At 36.0% G+C, this 24,263-nt stretch overlaps 1 protein-coding gene and 1 long non-coding RNA gene across 4 annotated transcripts in view; one reads left to right on the top strand and one right to left on the bottom strand.

Moving 5' to 3' along the window:
- Positions 1 to 1,168: 1,168 nt before the first annotated feature.
- On the top strand, positions 1,169 to 21,465 carry LOC126816880 (uncharacterized). 2 transcript variants are annotated; one of them, XR_007678639.2, is made up of 3 exons: positions 1,169 to 1,444; positions 13,985 to 14,394; positions 19,396 to 21,465. It is a non-coding gene; the product is annotated as an uncharacterized LOC126816880 (long non-coding RNA). The 2 variants fall into 2 exon arrangements; XR_007678637.2 differs by having other exon boundaries at positions 14,245 to 14,394.
- LOC126816853 (uncharacterized) overlaps positions 2,854 to 24,263 on the bottom strand; it is a 71,741-nt gene continuing 50,331 nt past the window's right edge. For both annotated transcript variants that reach the window (XM_050543629.2, XM_050543628.2), the window contains exon 3: positions 2,854 to 7,160. In XM_050543629.2, the coding sequence (XP_050399586.1) occupies positions 5,133 to 7,157 (2,025 nt within the window). In that variant the 5' untranslated portion in view covers positions 7,158 to 7,160 and the 3' untranslated portion in view covers positions 2,854 to 5,132. The remainder of the gene's footprint in view (positions 7,161 to 24,263) is intronic.

The raw sequence follows: 24,263 nt of genomic DNA on the forward strand, positions 1-24,263 counted from the left end.
TGAGATAGTTGCTCGGCTCTGAGGTAGAGGATTTTAAGAGATTTTAATACAAAATTAAGAAGTTTTATTCTCCAAAATATTATCGGGATTGGCCCTTTAACATGTTAAAATTATATTGTTGTGTAATTAATTAAAAATAAACAACCATCACAGCTTTGTGGAAAATTCGTTTTAGTTGTTAATGATTGATTCATTCAGAAAATTCGGGTGACAAATGTACGCAATTACTTATTTTTAATACGAAGAACACAAAGAAAGCCTGGATACGCAATTTTTCTCCGGGATGCACCATTGCCAAAGTCGTGCATGAATAGGCCGGAATACTCTGGAATGTTTGCACGGATTGTCACTTTAATCGGATGTTCAAGAAAGCAATGTATAACGTCTATTACATAAACAAGGATTGCGATTGGCTAGGACAGGAGTCTGGTTCCATAACAATGATGTCATCGTCGGGGGATTTCCATCCATACCAAGGGAAAGAACTCGTGTTTTCCAGAAAAATTGAGATGGCTGTAATTCACGACAGATTCGAATAATTGCCTATTGGTAAGACAACTTTTTATTGTGTATGGTCCGAAAGTCTATATTTTCTTTTTAGTCCGACATATTATTTCATTAATTACGATTTATTCATCATTTAAAGATGGAAACATGATGGAAATGAAGAGTGGCCATAGGGCCTACTTTAGTACTTACATGTAATACAGTATACGCGGTGTGGTGCGTTGCTTTATAAGTTATTGTTATAATTTAATCAGAAAAGTTTGAAATGAGATGACGTATATTCTATATAAAACATGGAACGGATTTGTATTTTGTATGTACAGCTTTTGTATTTTCTGGTATACAATTATTAATAGGTAGGTTGAAGTCCCCTTTATAAAAAAGGCCATACTGCAAGCATTTGATTTTATTATGGTAGTTCCCTCCCTTGGATCACTACGTCTCGAATGTACATATCAATGCGTATTAGCAAATATGTTATTACAATGGTTAAATGTGAATATGTTAGTCCCGAAATGACCTAGTTTGTGTCGAGTGGACGTTAAACCCCATTTCTCTCTCTCTCTCCCCTCCATTTCTAGTTAAATTAGCCTACTAAATGTCATTGATACAGTTTTTATTTTTAATACGAAGAACACAAAGAAAGCCTGGATACGCAATTTTTCTCCGGGATGCACCATTGCCAAAGTCGTGCATGAATAGGCCGGAATACTCTGGAATGTTTGCACGGATTGTCACTTTAATCGGATGTTCAAGAAAGCAATGTATAACGTCTATTACATAAACAAGGATTGCGATTGGCTAGGACAGGAGTCTGGTTCCATAACAATGATGTCATCGTCGGGGGATTTCCATCCATACCAAGGGAAAGAACTCGTGTTTTCCAGAAAAATTGAGATGGCTGTAATTCACGACAGATTCGAATAATTGCCTATTGGTAAGACAACTTTTTATTGTGTATGGTCCGAAAGTCTATATTTTCTTTTTAGTCCGACATATTATTTCATTAATTACGATTTATTCATCATTTAAAGATGGAAACATGATGGAAATGAAGAGTGGCCATAGGGCCTACTTTAGTACTTACATGTAATACAGTATACGCGGTGTGGTGCGTTGCTTTATAAGTTATTGTTATAATTTAATCAGAAAAGTTTGAAATGAGATGACGTATATTCTATATAAAACATGGAACGGATTTGTATTTTGTATGTACAGCTTTTGTATTTTCTGGTATACAATTATTAATAGGTAGGTTGAAGTCCCCTTTATAAAAAAGGCCATACTGCAAGCATTTGATTTTATTATGGTAGTTCCCTCCCTTGGATCACTACGTCTCGAATGTACATATCAATGCGTATTAGCAAATATGTTATTACAATGGTTAAATGTGAATATGTTAGTCCCGAAATGACCTAGTTTGTGTCGAGTGGACGTTAAACCCCATTTCTCTCTCTCTCTCCCCTCCATTTCTAGTTAAATTAGCCTACTAAATGTCATTGATACAGTTTTTATCGTACATCAGTATGAAATGGGGTTTAACGTCCGGACAAATAAAGACAGGCATACGCCATATAGTGTGCTATGGATTAATTTTTGCCCGGATAGGTGCGCTACGGCTTACTCTATTTTTTCAAATTCCAACGAGCTGTCAGGGGTCCCTTTATATGCACACCAACGTGTAGGCGCACATAAGGCCAGTGTCGCAAAAATACACCATGTTAATTCTAAAATGACCTAGCCGAATTGAATCACTAGCAATTCTAGTTGTTAAAGGAGCTTAATCGCTGTTCCGTGGCACCTACAAATGGATATAAATGGGCCACAACGCATATAATAATATACTGATATACATTCAATCATTTCTGTTTTTACTGCAATTTCTAATCAGTTATATTCGGCGAAATACGTGAAGAGTGCAAATTGAATGGCAGTCTTTGGCGTCTGGATATTCCAGTCTACTCAGGTAGCCCTCCCCCCCTTTGTGGGATATCTTTAGTCTTGTTCATCCACTCACTTCATTACAAATGGCGCTCGAAAGCATTCTGCAAGGGCCAAGTTTAAAATTTTCACTGTGCCTTCAATATTGGATACCAGAGTCCATCTTTTCACGGTAGTTTGGCGCAATATAGCTCAGTTGGAGCTGACGAGCCAATGCCATAAAACCATATTTCATTCATTCATTTTTTTTCACGGTATGATCACAACATCAGTGTTGATTTAAATTGACCAATAAGTCGTGTTTTCTATGTCGAAGACTGTGGATGATACTGAGTTAAAGACTGAGCTACTTAAAGCCTGTGTCATAAACACACATGTTACCATTCCACAAAACGAAAACCAATAAACATTAAATCAATTTAATACACTCATTCAAATACAACAAATATATATTCAATATGTACAAATCATTAGCACTTTAAAAGATGATAAGAAAAACGACAATTAATATATAAATAAATATTAACTATATTATGCTGGATTTCAACGTTGCATTATAAATTTAGTGGCGTGCAGAGAGGTTAGGTGAAGCTGGGGACCAACTGCATGAATCAAAGGGCCTATTGCTGAGAAAGGAAGCCATTTTAAATATAAAAAATTAAATTTACCTTTTATTCAAATTAAATATATACCAGCCAAATTAATTAAATATGCATTATGTAACATTTGATAAAGAGATGAAATTTCTGTCAAAATACCGTATTCGTGGTTGAAGGTTTCACGATATAATCGCGATTGTCAAGAACCGTTGTTACGATAATATATTAAAGTATTAAATGGCGATTGTGTTTCAATCCGTTTAAAATCACGACCATCCGATTGTCTAAAGAGTTGATCATGGACTTGTTAATAAATGTCTCATTTAGTTATATCATTGATAGCCAAAACTGCAACTGACAGATTTACCTCTTACATAATGTATCTTTAAGTTTGGCGCCCGAAATGAGCACTCTTTTCAGAAAACTACTTTAGGTTCTCTGGCTTAATAAAACACTGATCCACATTCAATGCAGCTTGTACTCCGCCCCACCCCACACCTCTCCCACACCTCTCCCTCACCTCTCCCTACACGTCACTGTATAAATCTGATTACAATGAGGCAGTCGTATGTATTTGTAAATTAAGAACTGATGATTAAATCGCCATCTGTTATTTCCGCAATGAAAACTATTGCTAAAAATAGCGTGGTGTGAGCCTGTCAATCCCCTGTAATCTGGAAATACCTAGTAAGTCATATTCTGGTGAAAAATTGAGTTAGACCCATAGGGTTTTCTCCTTCAGTTAAAAATGTTAAAGTGTGAAACTTTTCCCTGTTGGAAGTTTTTCAAATGGAAGAACCTAGTATGACATGTAATTATACTGATTTGCATTCAACACACTTATATATAGGTTTTTCCAGATTACAGGAGCAATCGCCATGGACTGGTTGCCAATAGTAGAAATCGAAAGCTGTAGACATGAAACTATATATACTCATTTATCGGGAACGAGAATGTATATAAATATTATGATGTGAAGGTGTTTTAATGTTTGAGTGTAGCAAGAACAATGGATTCTACCTAAATAATATAAATGTCGAGAGCTGTGACATAAGACAGTGGCGTCGCCAGGCTTTTCCAGGATAATTGGGAAAGGAGTCCTGAGTCGAAGAACTTCACAAATTTAAGGAGAATACGTGGTTTGGTGTATATCCTGGATAAGGAACACAATTGCATATTAGCATCGATCAGAAAAAAAAGAAAGATGGGCTCATGGAATTGGGATACGAATAGCTTTGAATGGTGGAAAAAGGGTGGGTGGGTGGATGTAACAAGGGTGGTTGGGTGTCAAGAGTGGGTTGGTGACACCCCTCTGGCACCGCCACTGCACAAGCTATTAATATAAATGAAATATGTATAAATAATCCAACGTCTGTTATATGACAGTATACAGTACATAATATACTGTATTTGATGACGTCGTTAATGAGATAAGGGAGGTAATCACAAGGAATGCTTCCAAAAATTGCTGAATTCTGAGCAATAATATCTTTACTCGCATAAGAACGCTTTTGACCCGTTTCTTATCCATTAGCAAAACACATTTTCAATACCCTTTTAGTCATATTCCACAATTGTAATTTGAAACCGGTTCGACATAATTTCAAAAGAAATCCTTGCACACGTGTCTAAAAGTCCAGTAACGTGACGTGACAGTTGAAATGTCTATGATTTATTCAACAAACTTTACTAGTTGACTGTTTAGATGATTCCTCAAACATAGTAAATCTATTGATTGATAATTTGATTGGTTTATTCACCGAACTCGGCAATGTTGCATGTAAATTGTACCACTAATTTGCCGACCTTCGTATGTCACCGGCCATATTACAAGTAAATTATATCAATGATTTGCCGAACTACGTATGAAGTCACAAGTAATTTTTTATATTCACCTAACTTGGCAATATCACAAGTAATTTGTATCACTGATTTACTGAACTTCTTATGATGTTACAAGTAAATTTTTATATTCACCGAACTCGGTAATATTACAAGTGAATCACTAATTTGCCGAATGTCGTAAAAATTACAAGTCAATCACTGATTTGCCGAACTTCCTATAAAATTCCTATAAAATTGATTTTACCGCCCAAATTCCATTTTACAGGCATTAAGTTCAGATTCGTGGCAAGTAACGGCTTGATGATAAAATGTCTTTTGTGAACTGACATCGAACATTGTAAAGTTCACAGACAAATTAGTTTCACATTTTCCCTTGCAGTCATATTTTAACGATTCAGTGTTATAGCCTCGATCAGCAAAAAAGTCATGACAATAGACCGAACTGTGCTGTTTGAACGTCGATTCCTCAATGGCGGGAATTCGCCCTTCCCTGCACACACGATTATCCAGACACGTATCGTCACAACAAATTTTATCGTTTGTAAGCACTGCGCGCACTGAAGTCTCAAATGCACAAATTGAACAAACTCGAAATCGATGCATGACTCGATCGAGACTACTAGAACCGGTGTAAGCATGTCCGATTGAGACGAAGGTTACTTCCGGTGACCCCTCACAGTTTATATGGATTGGACTTCCAATACTTTTTGATTCATTAAAACGCATGTTAATGTTTTGTTCAGGTGATCGAAATGGAGTCTGTGATGGGCAAAACACTAGCACATGTAGACCCACCTGTAACTGATCGTCTGCTACCGTCCCTTGGGATTCTGATTCTGGTAAAGAACACAGACTCCTTGAGAGAACGTCTTTTGAAGTTTTCCATGTTGGTTCATCGACAGATTTATACTGCAGTGCCGAACACATGGAGTTAATACTACTAAATATTTTCCTACAGCTACTGAACACAGACGAATGTATTACACTATTTCCACCTTGAGCACTGGCCGTTTGGTTGGCAAGGTTATTGCACATATCCACGTGTAAATGTTGATCGTATACATCCTGACTTGCGCAGATAGGATAGAAATAATCCACATATGAATCACAATTTTGACTGATCTCTGAAAAAGATGCACTACGATTTGATCTACTTGGAAGCGGTATATAATAATTCGGCCTTGTATTTGATTCCCATGTCTGCTCAAAACACTCGTCACGCTCGGTCGGCCATGGTAACGCAGCCATTAACACGGGCGATTTCCCGCCAATTCTAACTTTACCTTCAATAAATGCACCCTCATAGGGATACTGGCTACCACATTTAGTCACACGTAGGGGTAAATACGATATACACGTTTTGTTCACAGTTTGCACAACTCCGGGTCTGCCGTTTGGAGAAACGTTTTTACCGGAGAGCAACAACAACAGGCGTGTTAACACAGAGATGTTTTTGTCAATCAAAATTCCCTGAACAAAGGCACGAGGTGTCTTAGGATTTACGTCAATCGGTCCACCCGTAAATATTTTCATTTCTAAATTCTGAAGATTGTCAGACATATCGTAAGAAACGTGGGTGCCATCAGAGAGCATTACTGATGCTAAATTGTTTCTGTTACCTAATCGGATATGGGTATCACTTCCGGTTCCCTCAGCAACACTTATAGACGTTAAAGATGCGAGATTTCCATTGGATGATTTAGATCCATATGTCCTTATAATGTCACCATTGTCCAAATTTATTTTAAACAAACGGCTATCACCTCTGTCCGGATAATTCGCAAATTCATTTACTTCCGGTACTGGAACCGAAACTGTTGTTTCTGGTGGCACTGTTGTAGAAGTTGTCGATGTGGTAACCGTTGACGTGGTGGTTTCTGGCAATTTGGTGGTTTTCAAGAAACGACTTTGGTTTTTCGTTTCGGGAACATGATTTAATGTCGAATCATCATCGGACGATTTTAAACACACGGCCAAGACTATTGCCACCGCAGACAGAATAAGAATTGTCAAAATAATTGCCGTTATCAACCGACATCTTTTTCGGTTCTTGAAGCAGCCCAGGGGCAATGTCTGTTTTAATCCCGGTTTCTTCTTCTGTGCGACAGGTCCGCCATTTTGATGGGTTACCCCGTTGCTAGGCTGACTTTGTTGAGAGTTAGGATGGGGTTGGGATTGAGGGTCAACGATTAAGCTGACCCTCGGATCCGCCTCGTCCTGGGGCTCAGCACGTGGTCGATACGCTGTCATTAATAATTCACCCATTTCCTGTGAAAAAAAATTAAAAAAAGAGATAGAATTAGTTTTAATTTAAATCTGACAAGAAAATAGAATAATTGTACAAAAACTCTCATAAATCAACTTATATCAAACTCACAGTTCACAGTAAATGTCATAAAAACTGCATGTCATTTCCTCGCATCTCTCGATGCAGATTGAAATTGACTACGTCTGCTGTTTCACCGGAAAGAAATTAACCAGAGCAATATTAATGTCTATATCATTACGCCATGAGTCACATCTTAATAAATTTAACAGCTCTCAAAATTCAAATGTCACACTCCTTTACAAACTCGAAATTTAAACATTTGATAAAAACCACAGAAATTTGACAGCAGGTATGACAGACGAGGGTTTTATGGTATGATTAATCAAAGAATGACTCAATCTCAAAGTATTCTGTCGAGTTCTTTATTTTAGGTAATCAACCACAATAGTTTGTGATATTCTTGCGTACAATAAATAAATACTGCAGAGAAATGAAATAAAATGGGGTTTAACGTCCTACCGTTCTGCTCCTATGCTGGGCTAATGAAGACGGGCATACGCCATACAGTGTGCTATGAGGGAAATTTTGCCCGGGCAGCGGCACTATCGCCTACTCTTATATCGATTTCCAACTGCCAAGGGATCTTTTACGTGCATTCCAATGTATACACGGGACCTCGGTTTTTCGTCTCATCCGAAGGACTAGACAGCTATCCTTGTCAGGCCCTCCGCCCTGCGTCACTGACAAGGGGGGGGACCACGCCGGAAAATCTGGATGAACTTTCTCGGCAAATGCAGGACTCGAACACCCGACCTCCAGGCTAGCGAGCCAGCGTCTTACCCACTTAGCCACGTGATCCCCCTTTAGACAAAGAACCAAATTAGTTTGAATCGCAAAATTCTTGAGAGAAAAAAAAAAAATAAAATAAAATAATTAAATTTTAAACCCTATTCCATCAACGATAGAACAAATGATAACATTTGTATAAATACTTAAGTGTATATGTTATCATTTGTGTGTTAGAAACGAGAGTACCATAGTCGAAACGTTGCATGTTAATAAACCAGTAATTGTTATTCCATAAATAGCTTTTAGTGTATACAATTTATACATTACATTCCTTTGTACATTGTATTTGAAATAAATACCATATCGCTAAAGAAAATGTTAGTACATTATCGTCATGATTTGTTTGGATTGCACAATTTAAAAATAATAATCTATACGTCAACATTCAACGCACCTGCTTGAATTGCAATAATGTATATCTATATGGATTGACCTCATGTAACCCTAACCCCAGTTGTTATCAGGGCGTATGTCGTGTAATAATTGAGTCAATGTTTCAAGATAACTGATAGTTCGTGTTTATACTCTATTTATTTAAACGATGTTTTCACGCCTTTTTATGTCATCCTGAGGTTCAAGATCATGTCTTGTATATATATATATATATATATATAAAACAGGGGTGTATGGATATTCCTCCAAAGTATACCCTTTTTTCTTGGATGTTTTCTTTAGCTGTACAGTTTGCTCCTAAACCAACTCTTGAGTTGGTACATGTATATGTTTTGCGCAATTGCTTCATATGATAACATTTCATATTGTTTGCGTCGTTTCAATACAACACAGGGAGTGGGGGTGGGGGTGGTGTTGGTGGGGGGGGGGGCGAATAGTTAGCACGTGCGCGCTGTATCATAAGGTCTGTCATTGTGCGTGACAAGGAGTAGGGTCGCCTGTCCAACCTCGTGGGTTTTCCCCGGGTCCTTCGGTTTCCTCCCACTGCTAAAGACCCCTACGCGCAAACGAATTATTGAAATAAAATTGAACCATATGTTAGTCCTGAAATGACGTTAAACCCCATTTCTCTCTCTCTTTGAATACAGCACATAGATTATTGGACAAAGAATTCGCATAAAATAAATGAAATAGTGTTGACCGTCTTACTTTTCTGCACCGACTGGACTGGGATAATGAAGGCCGTGTTCTCAAATAACACCCGTTTAAATAATTAATTGGGTTATTAATGTTTTTGGAGTGCAAATAGTATATTTCATTCTAAAAGAATTTTATATGAATGCCTGCAGTACGTTGCAAAAGTGAGTAAGACGTTGGTTCGCTATCGCTGTTGTCCGAGAAAGTACCTCGGAATATTCCGGCGTAGTTTCCCCTCGAGAACAGTGTCTAGTCGTTCAGATGAGACGAAAAACCGAGGTCCCGTGTACACATTAGCGTACACGTAAAGGAACCCTGGCAGTTGGAATTCGAAATGAGAGTAGACCGTATAGTGCCGCCTTCGGGCCAAATTTTCCCTCATAGCACACCGTATGTCGTATACCCGTCTTCATTAACTGAGTTCGGAGCAGAGAAATAGGGGGTTAAACCCATTGATATTTACGTTTTATATAATGTTACTATACACGTCTATTATAAAAAATATACCATATTTAAAAGGTACATTTATATATAGTAGGTAATTGGTCTGGACAAACGTCTGTGCTTTATTCGGTTTAGTTGAAATTGTTTACTTTGATCGTATTAAAGTCAATTATATCAATTATAGGCTACAAATAACAGGATGGGTCTAGTGTCTGCTGTGTTGTATGTACGAATGAGTCACGATATATTTAATGAAAATAAATATTTGTCAAACAATTGGTCTTTTTGCAGATATAATTATAAAGTCTATTTGAATGCATTAAATTAAGATTATTTGATGGCCTATAAATGTTTTAGGGCTATATAGTCAAACACGATACAATTTTTATTTCTGGTCCAGGTCAAGTATTCATGATCAATTGATGGTAAAACTCTCTTTCAAATCGGGAAGCCACGGTGGCTCAGTGAGTAAGACGTTGGCTCGCTAACCAGGAGGCCCCGTGTTCGATCCCGGTGTTGGCCAAGAAAGTTTATTTGGATTTTCCGGCGTGCCCCCCCCCCCCGCCCCCTTGTCAGTGGTGCAGTGCAGAGTTCCTGGCAAGAAACAGCGGATAGTCGTTCGGAATGGGACGGAAAACCCAGCTCACGTGTACACATCAGCGTGTCCGTAACAGATCCCTTGGCAGTTGAAAATTCGATATATAAGAGTAGGCCGTAGCGCCCTTGTCCGGGCAAAATTTCGCTTATTGCTCACTGTATGGCGTATGCCCGTCTTCATTGGTCCAGTCGGAGCAGTAGGATGTTAAACCACATTTCAGTTCATTTCTTTCAAATCGCACTTCACAGAAAAAAAAGCCACAGTATTAGTAATTCGAAGAAACGTTGCCATCTCCACCATGTATAGGAGAGAGCTCAATGACAGTCGTAATGATCTAAAGCATACGGGATATCGCATGTCGCATACATACGTCAATAATATGATGAATTGACATGAATATGAAATATTAATATACATGTTGTCTTACTGTTGATATAAATTATAAACAGTGTCACATGATCCAATGATATCCGAGTGTATTATTTATAAGGTTGAGTCAGTTTCTGTTAAATCATATAATAATACAAATACTAATTATTAATTGTAAATTAATTTCCTTATCTCTTGGTATTAAATTTCATGACCATAATGAAGGAAGTCTGCATGTAGTGGGTCACGGTGGCTAAGTTGGTAAGACGCTGGTTCGATAGCCTGGAGGTCGGGTGTTCGATAGCCTGGAGGTCGGGTGTTCGATAGCCTGGAGGTCGGGTGTTCGATAGCCTGGAGGTTGGGTGTTCGATAGCCTGGAGGTCGGGTGTTCGATCCCTGCATTGGATGAGAAAGTTTATCGGGATTTTTCGACGTGGTTTCCTCTTGTCAGTGGTGCAGGACGGAGGGCCTGACAAGTACAGCTGTCTAGTCGTTCGGATTGGACAAAAAACCGAGGTCCCATGTATACATTGGCATGCACGTAAAAGATCCCTTGGCAGTTGGAATTCGATATAAGAGTAGGCCGTAGCACCGCTGTCCGAGCTAAATTTCCCTCATAGCACACTTTATGGCGTATGCCCGTCTTCATTAGCCCAGTAGGAGCAGAACAGTAGGACGTTAAACCCCATTCCATTTCATTTTTACTAAGTCACCGTGTTCCCTTGAGTAAGAATGACCAAATTATTTTCATATAATAAAAACATATATTTATTTGTAATATCAATATTAAAATTCTTCCAAAAAACTTTAAGCTTTGCAAATTATTTTTTACATATCTCCAGCTATGAATCCTAGCGGAACGAATAATGGACGCAACTCAACAAAATCAAATTCACAAATATTAATTGATATTATTTATTAATAAAACACTATTTGTCATTAATTTCCATTATTGCATGTTATTTCTCTTTTGTCTTATGAGCTTTCAGCCTTTATTTCTCTAAGATAAATAGACCGTGTTTAACTTGAAACGGCTTTAACTAAATTGATAGAAAGAAAAGTTAATTAAGAGTAAAGGCGGTTTTTTTTCTCTGCTTTCAACGAAAAGGAAAATCTGTTGACAAGATAGATAGATATATTACGAGACAGCTGTGATAATAAAACCAACAGAAAGAAGGAAACAAGCCATTTTATTCAATATTACTGTAAGATTATACTCTAAATGATACAATTTAAACGGAAGTTGTAATTTAGAGGTCAACACATGGAAGCGTGTACACTCTTAAGACCAACTAGAAATCAGCCTGATTTCTTCATGTTTAGGAATTTGACCTCAAAGATAATGGAAGTTTGTTGAAGAGAATCCTGTCATCAACTTCTCAAAGATAATAAATTGTCGCCCAATTATTATCTATTTAGATGGTGCAGTGTATAAGTGTCATATTACACTGCTCTATATTTAGAATATAAAAGCTAGATGATTTGGAAATCAGGTTCTGTGGGATTTTCAATTGAAATTAAAATTAAAAATGAATAAGAGAATAAAAGAAAATAATCAAATTGAATGTAGAAATAAACAGATTTAATAACAATTTAATATAATAATTATATCATGAAAATAAAATTGATTCAAATATTACATAAAGTAATAATTAGCTTATTTAATTAGATGTAGCATCTTGTTTTAGCCAGGGTATACAAACATAAATTTCAAATTTAAACCAAATCGGCTAAAAATTGTGACCTCTACACTGTTCACGAACTCAAAACGTAATATCTCGTACAATCGGGGGCCATAATCCATGAAGTTACAGTCCAGTACATGCCAATATCGAAAGGAACCGAGATCTTAGGGGGATTAACCTATATTTCAAGTTTCATTGAAATTGGATAAAAATTGTGACCTGTAGAGTGTTCACAAACAATTGTGGACGTCCGGACGGATGGACAGAGCCGACGACAATATACGTCCACATGAAAATGTCAGCGTATAAAAATGGATTCAAATATTACATAAAGTACCGGTAATAATATGCTTATTTAATGAGATGTAATATCTACAGCAACTTCTCTAAGCCAGGCTATAAAATATCTTACACTATTTTACTCATATACTTTGACATGGACCAATTTGATGTTATCCAATTAAATGATTTTGGACCTTTTTCCTGGGGAGATTAATATTCATAAGTAAAATAAGCGTTGTTGAGCACATTATCTTTGTATAACTCTTGCCAGTGGCATTTTACATTCATCTATGCATATTTATTTCCATAGAAAAGGGCCTATTGAGCCATCGTACATGTATTATATGTGACTACAAGGTACAATACTATTTACAAACTTATCAATTATTATTAAAGAAAATTTGATCCAAAAATATCTTATGTTCGTTCAAAAATATGAACATTTACGGATTTTTTAAATACAGGGAGAGGTTACCCCAAAACAATCTATTTGTTATTTAATATACAGCTTGAATATGAAATATATTTGGAAACAGGCGTTGCCATGCAAGAGACGCCAATATTTTGCAAGAGATGGACAGAGAACAAGCTTTAAAAACAAGTTTTTCGTACAATCAGGTATCATAATCCAGGCTGACACGGTCGAAGTATCGACTGGAACCCAGAACTTTGGGATATAAACATATAATCGGACAAGATAAAAACGTGATTTCTCGTAAAATTGGGGGTCATAAGACGGGAAATTAGGTCTGATTTGCGTGAATATCAAAAGGAACAGAGATATTTGTCGGTAATGAAATATTTACAATACACTAAAATCTGATTAAGAGTAACAACTCGTTATGTAATTATCAGAAAATCATTGGAATTTGTTTGGCCCATGCTAACGTATATACAAAACACTTAATGTCATGTATTTAGCTGTTCAAGTTATCAAAAATCATTGAAAATCAATATACTTGTTCGTCTCAAGACCTTAAACTCTGTGTATCAATCTAAAGTCAATCGAAACTATTATATATAGGCGTAAACACGGTGTATGAATATAAAATCAATCAGTTGATAACTATCTGGCAGTCATTATCAGAAATCGTTGAAAATCAACAGGCTTCTTCGTCTGATGACCTTAAAGACTGTGTATATATTTAAAGTCAATCGGATATTAACTTTAGCCCCTAGAGCGTCCACCAGATTTTTCAAAGTGATAAAGGGCGATATATGTAACTCTGGCAGTAATTATTGGAATTTGGTGAAAATCAATAGGATTCTTTGTAAACACGGATATTAATTTAAAGTCAATCAGATATTAAATTTACCTCTAAAGAGACCACAACCTTGTATTACATACTTTTAGGCTATTCTTCAAGTGTTATATTGAGTAATTTGTATATAATAGTGTTAAGCTGTTATCTATCAACCTCATCATCGATAATAAATATGATTTATATAAAAAAGAGCTTTTTATTTTAGAAATTAAAATGTTGTCATTTGATAATCACAATTTCAGGTTTATAGCTATCAACACTTATCTAACTGGACTATTTATATCAGCAATAATGCCACCCAAGTTGAACATTTTGTTATTATTAGGACACCAGGCAATTAAAAATCAGGTTTATAGCTATCAACACTTATCTAACTGAACTATTTATATCAGCAATAATGCCACCCAAGTTGAACAGATTTTGTTAATATTAGGACACCAGGCAATTAAAAATCAGTCAACCGAGCCAAACCCATCATCCAAAATTTAGCTCTTTTTTCTAGATGGTCTTGTATAGCCGGTATTATAGAGGGATTCGCAAGTATAACAGTTGTACACTTTGTGTGGTTACAAGTGCTACCGATGTCATAGTGTGGCGTTTTGATCGTGTAAAGTATAGTATCATTACCAGAACTTTACCTTTACTTTAATCAGTAAGTATAACCTTTGTACTCTTTTATTGCTCAGGACTTTCTTGGAAAAAGTTAAACGCTGCTGATGAATCAAGTCTGTAGGCCGAGGGGTTTGTTTTAATGGGTAATTCGTCGCGAGGTTTTATTTTTCACAGCGTACAGTCGTTCGGATTGAACGACAAAAAAAAACCGAAGGTCCCGTGTACACATTGGCGTGCAGGTAAAAAAATACCCTGGCAGTTGGAATTCGATATAGTGCCATTGTCTGGTCAAACTCTCCCCCATACCACACTGTATGGCGTACGTCCGTTTTCATTAGCGCAGTCGGAGCAGGACTTTAAACCCCTTTCATTTTGTTTCAGCATAAACGTCATCTAAAAACCGATGAGGACAACAAGAGAGCGCAGCCGTCCGCCCCGGATTACTTCCTAGGTGCACCTATAATACGGGGATTTTGTACCGTTTAAAACTAAAGTCAACTAGACTTGCTTGCAAGACTGAAGGCTTTCACCGTGCCAAGGCGTCACACGATCACCAGATGCATGACATAAGACTATCCCCACCTCTCACCCCCTAAACAAACACACACTCCCCCACCCCCCAAATAAAAACACACATTTGCATAACTCAGATATTGACATGTTCTTTGCATGCGCATTACGTTATAAGGGAATCGAAAAATAAAGTTGATCTACGCGAAATGGAAAAAGAACAGTTTCGCGAAATGGACGAAAAGCAATGTCGCAATAGATATTAATATCAAAGTAAAATGAAATGGGGTTTAACGACATTCTGCTCGGAATGGACCATGAGGAATGTTTCGAACGTACAGCGGCGCTAGCCTACTCTTATATACAATTCCAACTGCCAAGGGAACTTTTTTGCGGGACTTCGGAATCGTGTTCATGTCAGCTACTGAAATATGTAACTGGTTCAAAAATTAAATATCGCCAATTTTCTGGTTTCGTGCACGTTAAAGATTTGAAGTCACTAACATGTAAAAGTTTACTATTAATTACAGACAGGATCAAACAACTGAAGCAGTCAAGAACCAGGATGTTCGCGACTACTTTGTTTTTTTATATTTACTGATAAAATCATATTTCATTATTTGTTAGCGTAGGACATTTTCATTTATATATATATTAAACATGTATTATATGTCTTATCATAGAAGTCTTATCATTTGATATATATATATATATTAAACATGTATTATAGAAGTCTATAGTGTTATGTTCTTTCGTAACCATTTGTTTAAATACCTTAATTGTTCGTACCTTTCTAACCAGGGTAATTATATAACTGTTAAATTAAACAATGGATAACTCCTACCTCTTAAATAAATTATATAATTAGTAAATAATTATTATCTAATGATTGTTGTTTTGTGACATATATAGTATAACCAATATATACATTGTACTTTTACAATCAATATGATACTGCGCATTAGTCGTTTTTATGTTCTTATGATTTGAATTTCTTCATGCAATATTTGTAAATCGCCAGTAGGAACAAATGTCTCTTATATAGATACGTTATGCTGGCTGGAATTTGCACGGTAAGCTATAGCCTTTTGGACTGCGCTGTATCATACGGTCTGTTATTGAGTCAACTGGCTGGATTTCGATTCCCCGGTTGAACGTGACAAGGAGTATGTCGCCTGTCTAAACTCGTGTGTTTTCTCCGGGTCCTCCGGTTTCCTCCCACTGCTAAAGACCCCTACGCGCAAGCTAATTATTGAAATAAATAAAAAATACACCATATGTTAGTCCCGAAATGATCTCTAAACATGCTCGTACAGCGGCGCCAGTCTTCTTTTATATAGAATTCCAACCGCCAAGGGATGTTTTACGGTCACACCAATGTGTACACGGGACTTCGGAATCGCGTTCATGTCAGCTACTAAAATATGTAACTGGTTCAAAAATTGATTGAATATTCAATGAAATATCGCCAATTTTCTGGTTTCGTGCACGTTAAAGATTTGACGTCACTAATAAAAAATTTAATATTAATTATAGATAGAGTCTATGCTCAAACAACGTCATGCCTTTTATCACAGGTGCAATATTCGATACCACTGTACGATACTACTGCAAACGATTAATAAATTGGACTTTCTTATAAACAGCGCGAGCCGTCGATTTCTGTCCAGATGATTACCGGTATTAGATAATTTTGACACAGAAGCAACAATATTAATTCAAAGGCTAATTATTACACACAGCAATAAACTATTTCTGTTACAGGGTCACTAAACCCATATTTTGGAAAGAAGAAAACATTCATAGTTGAAATAATTTCAGTTCAATTATCATCACTGATAAAAGCACTCTTGAATAGACTCTATACGTTGACAAAACGTACAGATTGTATCCCCCACTTATGTTTCGCTTAACAATGAAAGGTGCCGTGTTCAATTTTCGATCCCTTTGTTCTGCTACTCCTGAAAGTTGGGACTATTGTACAATCGTTTTATGTATAGCACTACCGATAGGCCTCTCTTTAGAAGAAGTTCCAAAAAAGAATTATGTTGACTTTTCGAGAAATAGGCCTCTAAAAATGCTCCAAATCGTAAAAATACGACGTTTTCGATTTTCGATCTCTTTTTTGGGCTATCCATGACATTTCAAAAAATGATACAGTGGTTTCACACAACAGGCAATCCATTAGTCTCTAAATTGGGAAAGTTTTTAAAAAATCGTTGGGGGCGTTTCCGAGAAACATGCGTCTAAAATTGCTCGAAATCGCAAAATACCTTACTTTTCAAAGTCACATAACTTTTTTATTTTTTGATAGAAACTTGTCGCTGAAGTCCCATCTGATAGACAATTCAATTAGCTATTAAACGATATAATACTTTTACTAATCAGCAAAAACACAATTGAAACATCGCAATTTCCGCACAGGTACCCATTTTTCAAAATTTTGTCAAAGTTCGGATACATTTCGTGACTACTTCCGGGGTTTCAATTGTTTTCATTTAATAATAATAATAATCATTTTGTATAGCGCTGAGTGCTCCAGCTAACAGCTGCTCCGCGGCGCTTTTCACAATTAAAATATTACATATAATATAAAACAAATAGTTCTAAAACATTAAAATGTCAACATGTTCATAGTTTAAAAGCACGTTTAAAAAGTTCGGTTTTAAGATTTTTTTTAAAAACAGCAACGTTAGTAGAGTCTTTAACATGTCTGGGTAATTCATTCCACGCGTTAGCAGAGGCGTAAACAAAAGCCGGTTCACCAGTTTTAGTTTTTACTGTAGGAACATGAAGTAAGTTTTTATCAGCAGAGCGTAGGTTCCTGCTTGGTTTATACGGGGTTAAAAGTTCATTAAGATATTGTGGGGAACAGTTGTTATTTAGACAATTAAAAGTTAAAAGACCGATCTTAAAATTAATTCGTTGATAAACTGGTAGCGAATGAAGATTTTGGAGTACTGGAGTAATGTGTTCAGATTGTTTAGTTAGAGAAACGATACGTGCAGCTTTGTTCTGAATTTTCTGGAGTCTGTTTATATCTGATGCTCGTAATTGGTATAGAAGCGAATTGCAGTAATCTAGTTTGGAGAGAACGAAAGCGTTAGTTAACATTTTAGCGATATTTGACGTTATAAATGGTCGAAGTTTACCAATGTTGTAAAGATGAAGATTTAATGATTTGCAGGTAGTAGAGATATGACTTTTCATTTTAAGATCGTGATCAAAGTAAACTCCAAGATTTTTAACTGATTGAGAGGATGTTATTGTTGAATCACCGCACCGATTTTAACGGATTGAGAAAGAGATTTTCTGCTGATTAAGATGACCTCTGTCTTATCATCATTTAATTTTAGGAAATTAAGATTCATCCAATTTTTTATGTCATCTATACAAGCCTCAAGTTTACAGATTTCGGTGGAGTCACTTGGTGGTTTCAAAGCAAGATACAGTTGTGTGTCGTCAGCATAAAGATGAAAGTTAATTCCATGTTTTCGGATGATATCGCCAATTGGTGTTGTGTAGGCAGTGAATAAAAGGGGACCAAGAACCGACCCCTGCGGAACTCCAAAGCGTAGGGTTTTGGGAGACGATGTTGCTTTCTCAATGACTACATACTGTGACCTGTCAGTTAGATAAAAGCGTATCCATTTTAGACATAGTTCATCGACGCCAAAACGTGTTTGTAACCGGTTTAATAGAATATCATGATCAATAGTATCAAAGGCGGCACTTAAGTCTAGTAACACTAATACGACAGACTGTTTATTATCTGTGTTAGTAACAATATCGTTATATACTCTCAGCAGTGCTGTTTCAGTGCATTTATAGTTTATAGTTCAGTGCAGTTCATTTATAGTTTAAGGACTGGATTAGACCTTCGACTTCATATTCCTGAGGTTTCAGAAAAATCGTTGGAGCCGTTTTAAAAAAATAAGAACTCTACGATTTGACCATAATGCGAAAAAAAAGTGAAAAATCAAAGTTAACATTTCAGATATTTTTTTATATCGTTGGAATCGGATCGACACTAGCTATCTAAAAATGTAATCATAATGTAAAAATTCCAAAAAATAAAAATTTTACCAAAATTTAGAAAATTTTCCAATTTTCAACAAAAAAATGAAAGCGACAAAGTTTCTAAATTTGTCGGTTTTGAACTACTATCTGCCCAGATATGTAACTAGCTATCCAAAAATGTAAATATCGGTTGAGAATTCCCACAGTTATGACCAGTTTTCGTTTTTCGTACTTAACGTCACTTCCGGTATGCGAACAAATTTCAAAATAGTTTTAAGCAGTAGCTGCACACCACTTTTCCGACAGAAAATCAAATTTCAAACCTCTATCTCTTATAGTTGCTGAGATCTAGCTTCCCCCAATAAAAAAAAATAATATTAATCTTAGTAATAACAATAGGCTTTCACCGAAGGTGAAAGCCTAATTAGCTAATCTCATCTCACGGTTACAAATAAATACAGTGTTTTACCCCCATCTTCAATTTGTAAGTTTTGTTTTATTATATTTACAGACAATATGGCATTTCCTGAAAATTATTCCGGTTGCCAGGAGAGCCAGATGCCCACCGGAAACAACTGTCAGATGGTAATTAACCCAATACAAGTTCGATCATTTTCTGTTACGATCCGTGAGTTTTCTGTTAGTCGCCGTGTGGAATTAGAACATTCAAGAATTCGGAATACATCGTTTGTATCTGTGGCAAGAATAATCCGACGAACACAACAATTGTGAATGTGGTAAATTGGTTCTGTTGTATGTTAAATAGGCGTTAAACCCTATTATTATGGTGAATTGTGAACTAAATATGTATTCTGATGATTGAATCAATATGGTGAATCTGTTGAATTTTGACTTTGTACTTGATCAAATATATGTGATGTGACCAAATCAAATATATCTGTGATCAAACCGTGAATACTTTCCAGTTTTCTATGACATTTCGTAATACACTATAGTTCGAAAATAATATTGGGTTGTTATTGTTGATATTGAATCACCGGTGAAACAGGAAACACTCGCCTTGTTTACGACCCACGGCTCATCAGTATTATAACTAATAAATGAATGATTTTCACATTTCCTGACGAACTACCGGCACTATTAATCGGGTGACCCACCATAAATAAATATCTCCATATATCTCGACAATTACGCCACAATATTTATATATATTCCAAGCCCCAAATCAGTTTCACACAATTATAGTCACTAAATAAACGATCATGTTGTGCTTAATAAGCTATGACCATTAATCATGTATAAATAATAGACTGAAAACTGGTTCCAAGAGTCGTCCATAACATCCAGACACTTTTTAGTAAAAGATAGGTTACGTGCCCTTGTTTTGAAATTAGTCTCGCTTAACCAGTCTTTCGACCATTCTACGTCTGATTGACAGGTCGGGATAATCAAGACTACTTTTTTACGAAACATAACAGAAAGCTAGAACAAGAAATTGAATTTAGAAATAAGCACATTAGGTAGTTCAACAATCGTTTTAAGAAGCTTGTAAAAGTAAAATGAAACTACTGCTAGTATCATGTTCCTGTCTAACCCGAGTGATTCAGAGATATTATTTGTACTAAACCAAAAGATGCCGCTCTTAACGGTACAGTTAATATATAAAGCGATTTAAAAAATGAAACGAACGTAATTTCTAAATCTGCTGTAATAACCAAGAAGCTTAATTTTACTGCTATTCAAAATCGTCAACAATAAATTTTTTACGGCTGTAATAGTTGATAGATTTGTAGAGAATTGCACGTGCAAGGGCTATTTATAGTATCATACTGTCAGAAAGTTTGTCTCGGCACGGCGAATGTGCACGCTTCAGTGGTAGTCTCGAACTATCAGCGGTGGACTGTATCTGTGAGTAAATGGGTCACCCTACATTAATATTTAACACCTTATAGCCGTCTACAGTAGCTATTGTGATTGATAACTTTCATATCGACTTGTGTTGATATTTTTTGGTATCAAAAAAGACTCGAAGAGGATTCCCTATATAGACGTCTACTAGCTGAGGTCAAGTCAAATGTCAAAATTAGACACGAGGCTCTTCTGGGTGTATACTAAGCCCCATCGATTTTTAAATCTATATTATAATCTAATAGAAAATTTGATCTTGTGGATTTATCCTACTTTGTTAATATTTGTTAAATATATCGGCCAATCCACCATGAAAATGTGTTGGTTCCACAAGACAATCTACAATATAGGTCATTAGAAATATTACATTCTCTGGGATCGAACTTGATGACCTTACTATGCTTGAAAAATATATCTTTCATATTTAGCTCATTCCATTATTATATACACTTTGACAACTATTGGTATACTGTATGTAGATAAATTATTGTTGGTCAATGTAATTTATATATATGCCTTATTGTTGTACAATTATCCCGTTTTCATTTGTCAAATCGGTGCAAAGGAATAAGACGCTAAACCACATTTCATTTCATTTGTAAAATTGTAATGTATTGTAAAGCTAATAAATCTAATATCTAGGGGAGATAACCACAATTTCATATTTTTGATAAATATTTAACAGCATTTTATCGTTTTATTTTTGTTTTCAGAAAACCATGACATATATTAATTACAAAAATGTTGTACTGATTTGTAAATAAATAATTATTATACACATACTCCTTGTGTGCACTTATTATATATTTTTTAGGGTTGTGTTAGGTTCTATTATAGATCTATACTGCGTGTCGGCAGACATTTACACGTTCCTCGAGGAAAGTGATTTATGAATAAATGTGGTCTCAGTTCTTATTCACGTAGTCTCAAATGTTAGGTTTTTATTTTATACTCTTCCCCACAAAATTACAATTAGATATACATTCAACATTCAGTACCATACCAGAATAAACCCATTAAAATAGAAAATTACCATGTTAACAAATAGCGCTATAGAACCATCGTGATTTTTTTTTATAAAATTACCGTGGTAACGAATACCGCTATAGAATAATCTTGGTGTTTATAAAATTACCATGGTAACAAATAGCGCTATAGAACCATCGTGATATTTTAAAATATAAAATTACTATGGTAACAAATAGTGCTATAGAATGATCTTGGTGTTTATAAAATTACCATGGTAACAAATAGTGTTATAGAATGATCTTGGTGTTTATAAAATTACGATGGTAACAAATAGCGCTATAGAATCATCTTGATGTTTATATTACCATGGTAACAAATACAGAACCATTGTGATATTTATAAAATAAAGAGGGGGGTTAGGTGGCCGAATGGTTAGCACGTGCGTGCTGTATCATAAAGCCTGTCATTGTGTCAACTGGCGTAGTTTCGAATCCCCGGTTGTACGTGACAAGGAGTAGGGTCGCCTGTCCAACCTCGTGGGTTTTCTCCGGGTCCTCCGATTTCCTCCCACTGCTAAAGACCCCTACGCGCAAGCGAATTATTGAAATAAAATTAAACCATATGTTAGTCCCGAAATGACCTAGTTTGTGTCGAGTGGACGTTAAACCCCATTTCTCTCTCTCTATAAAATAAAGAACAACACGTTTTTGTTTAGTTTAGGACATCTATAGATATAATCAACATAAGCTGAGGACCATCACTCTATCTATTTAATCCCGGTCTTTCATGTTATCTCATTTGTCAAATATGTCAATCATACACAAGTATAAAGGAGGATTCTGATCGAGTTACTCGTCTGGTATTTTAAATATTTTAAATGTTATCTTTCCCACTGAAACGTTTGACAAAAAGTGAGTATTTTTTTGTAAAATGAAGGAGTGACAATTAAATGCGTGCACACAATAATGATGTAACTTATAGTATGGCATGTTAAATGTTATCTTCCTCAATCTGACGTTTGACAAAGAGCGGGGAATTCTTCGTAAAATGGAAGAGTAATAATTAAATACGTGCACACTATAAAGACGTACCTAATAGTAAGGTATTTTACATAATTATTTTAGAGCGGGAATTGTCGCGGTTCTGTTGTAAAATGTTTTGTCTATGATATTTTCAGATAAAAGCTTTGGCATGTTGTTGGTGAACAAGGCCGTGAACATAGAAAAGATATAGGATATTAAATAATAACAACTCACGCATCAATTTAACCCCATTGGTGTTCAAACCAAAATGAAATATTTATCACAATATTAGTGATTTTATAAAACGGAAGGGGTGTATTTTAAATGCTTGGTCAACGAGGGATGCTAATATAATTCTATTTTTACTGTAATTTCTAATCAGTTATGTTCGGTAAAATACGCGAAGAATCCAAATTCAATGGCAGTCTTTGGCGTCTGGTTATTCCAGTCTAGACCGGTAGTAATAGTATTCTCCTATGTACATGGGATATGTTTGGTGCTCGAAAGCATTCTGGCACATGATTCGTATGCCAATTTTAATATTTTCATTTTGTCTTAAATATTGGTTATCAGAAGCCCAACTTTTCACGGTAAGATCAGTGTTGAATTAAATTAACCAATAATTTGCAATGTCGAAGACTATGGATAATATTTAGTTAAAGACTTGGTTCCTTTAAAACATCTGCAATTCTACATTTATATGTTGGCGAATAAAAATCATTCGAACCCGTTAAACATGCGTGCATGTAGGCCTATATATAAATGTACATTATTCTACATGGATATTACATCACCGTAAGGTGTCGCTATAACGGTTTCTAAAACGAACAGAATGCTAACTTGCAACAGGTTTAAAATGTCAATGTACTTAGGATATTATTATCGTCTATTAGGTTGATATTTTATCCTATAAACTAATAATAATTCTGTAAATTGTTAGTTCAAGCATATCAACTGTACTCAATTGTTATACGTTTATATATACAACCATATACCATCTGTCCTTAAAGGTAGTGGTCCAGTAGGATCAACTGTCCAACCTCGTGGATTTTCTCTGGGTACATCCCCTTTCTGTCCTTAAAGGATCGACTGTCCAACCCCGTGTGTTTTCTCTGGGTACATCCCCTTTCTGTCCTTAAAGGATCGACTGTCCAACCCCGTGTGTTTTCTCTGGGTACATCCCCTTTCTGTCCTTAAAGGATCGACTGTCCAACCCCGTGTGTTTTCTCTGGGTACATCCACTATCTGTCCTTAAAGAAAATAGCCCACCTATTACATGTCTAACAGTAGATCGATAATGACGAGAGCTACACGTATCAACTTTTAAAAACTCAAAAGGCTTATTAATAAAACATTGCATTCAGAACTAGCAACAATCGACTTAAAGTTTGGTCAAAGGTCGTCAACTGGTGGGGTTTCGATTCCCCGGTTGTGCGTGACAAGGAGTAGGTTCGCCTGTCCAACCTTTTGAGTTTTCTCCGGGTCCTCCGATTTCCTCCCACTGCTTAAGACCCCTACG

The sequence above is a fragment of the Patella vulgata genome, chromosome 3 (assembly GCF_932274485.2).
Source record: "Patella vulgata chromosome 3, xgPatVulg1.2, whole genome shotgun sequence".
Taxonomy (NCBI): Eukaryota; Metazoa; Mollusca; class Gastropoda; family Patellidae; genus Patella; species Patella vulgata.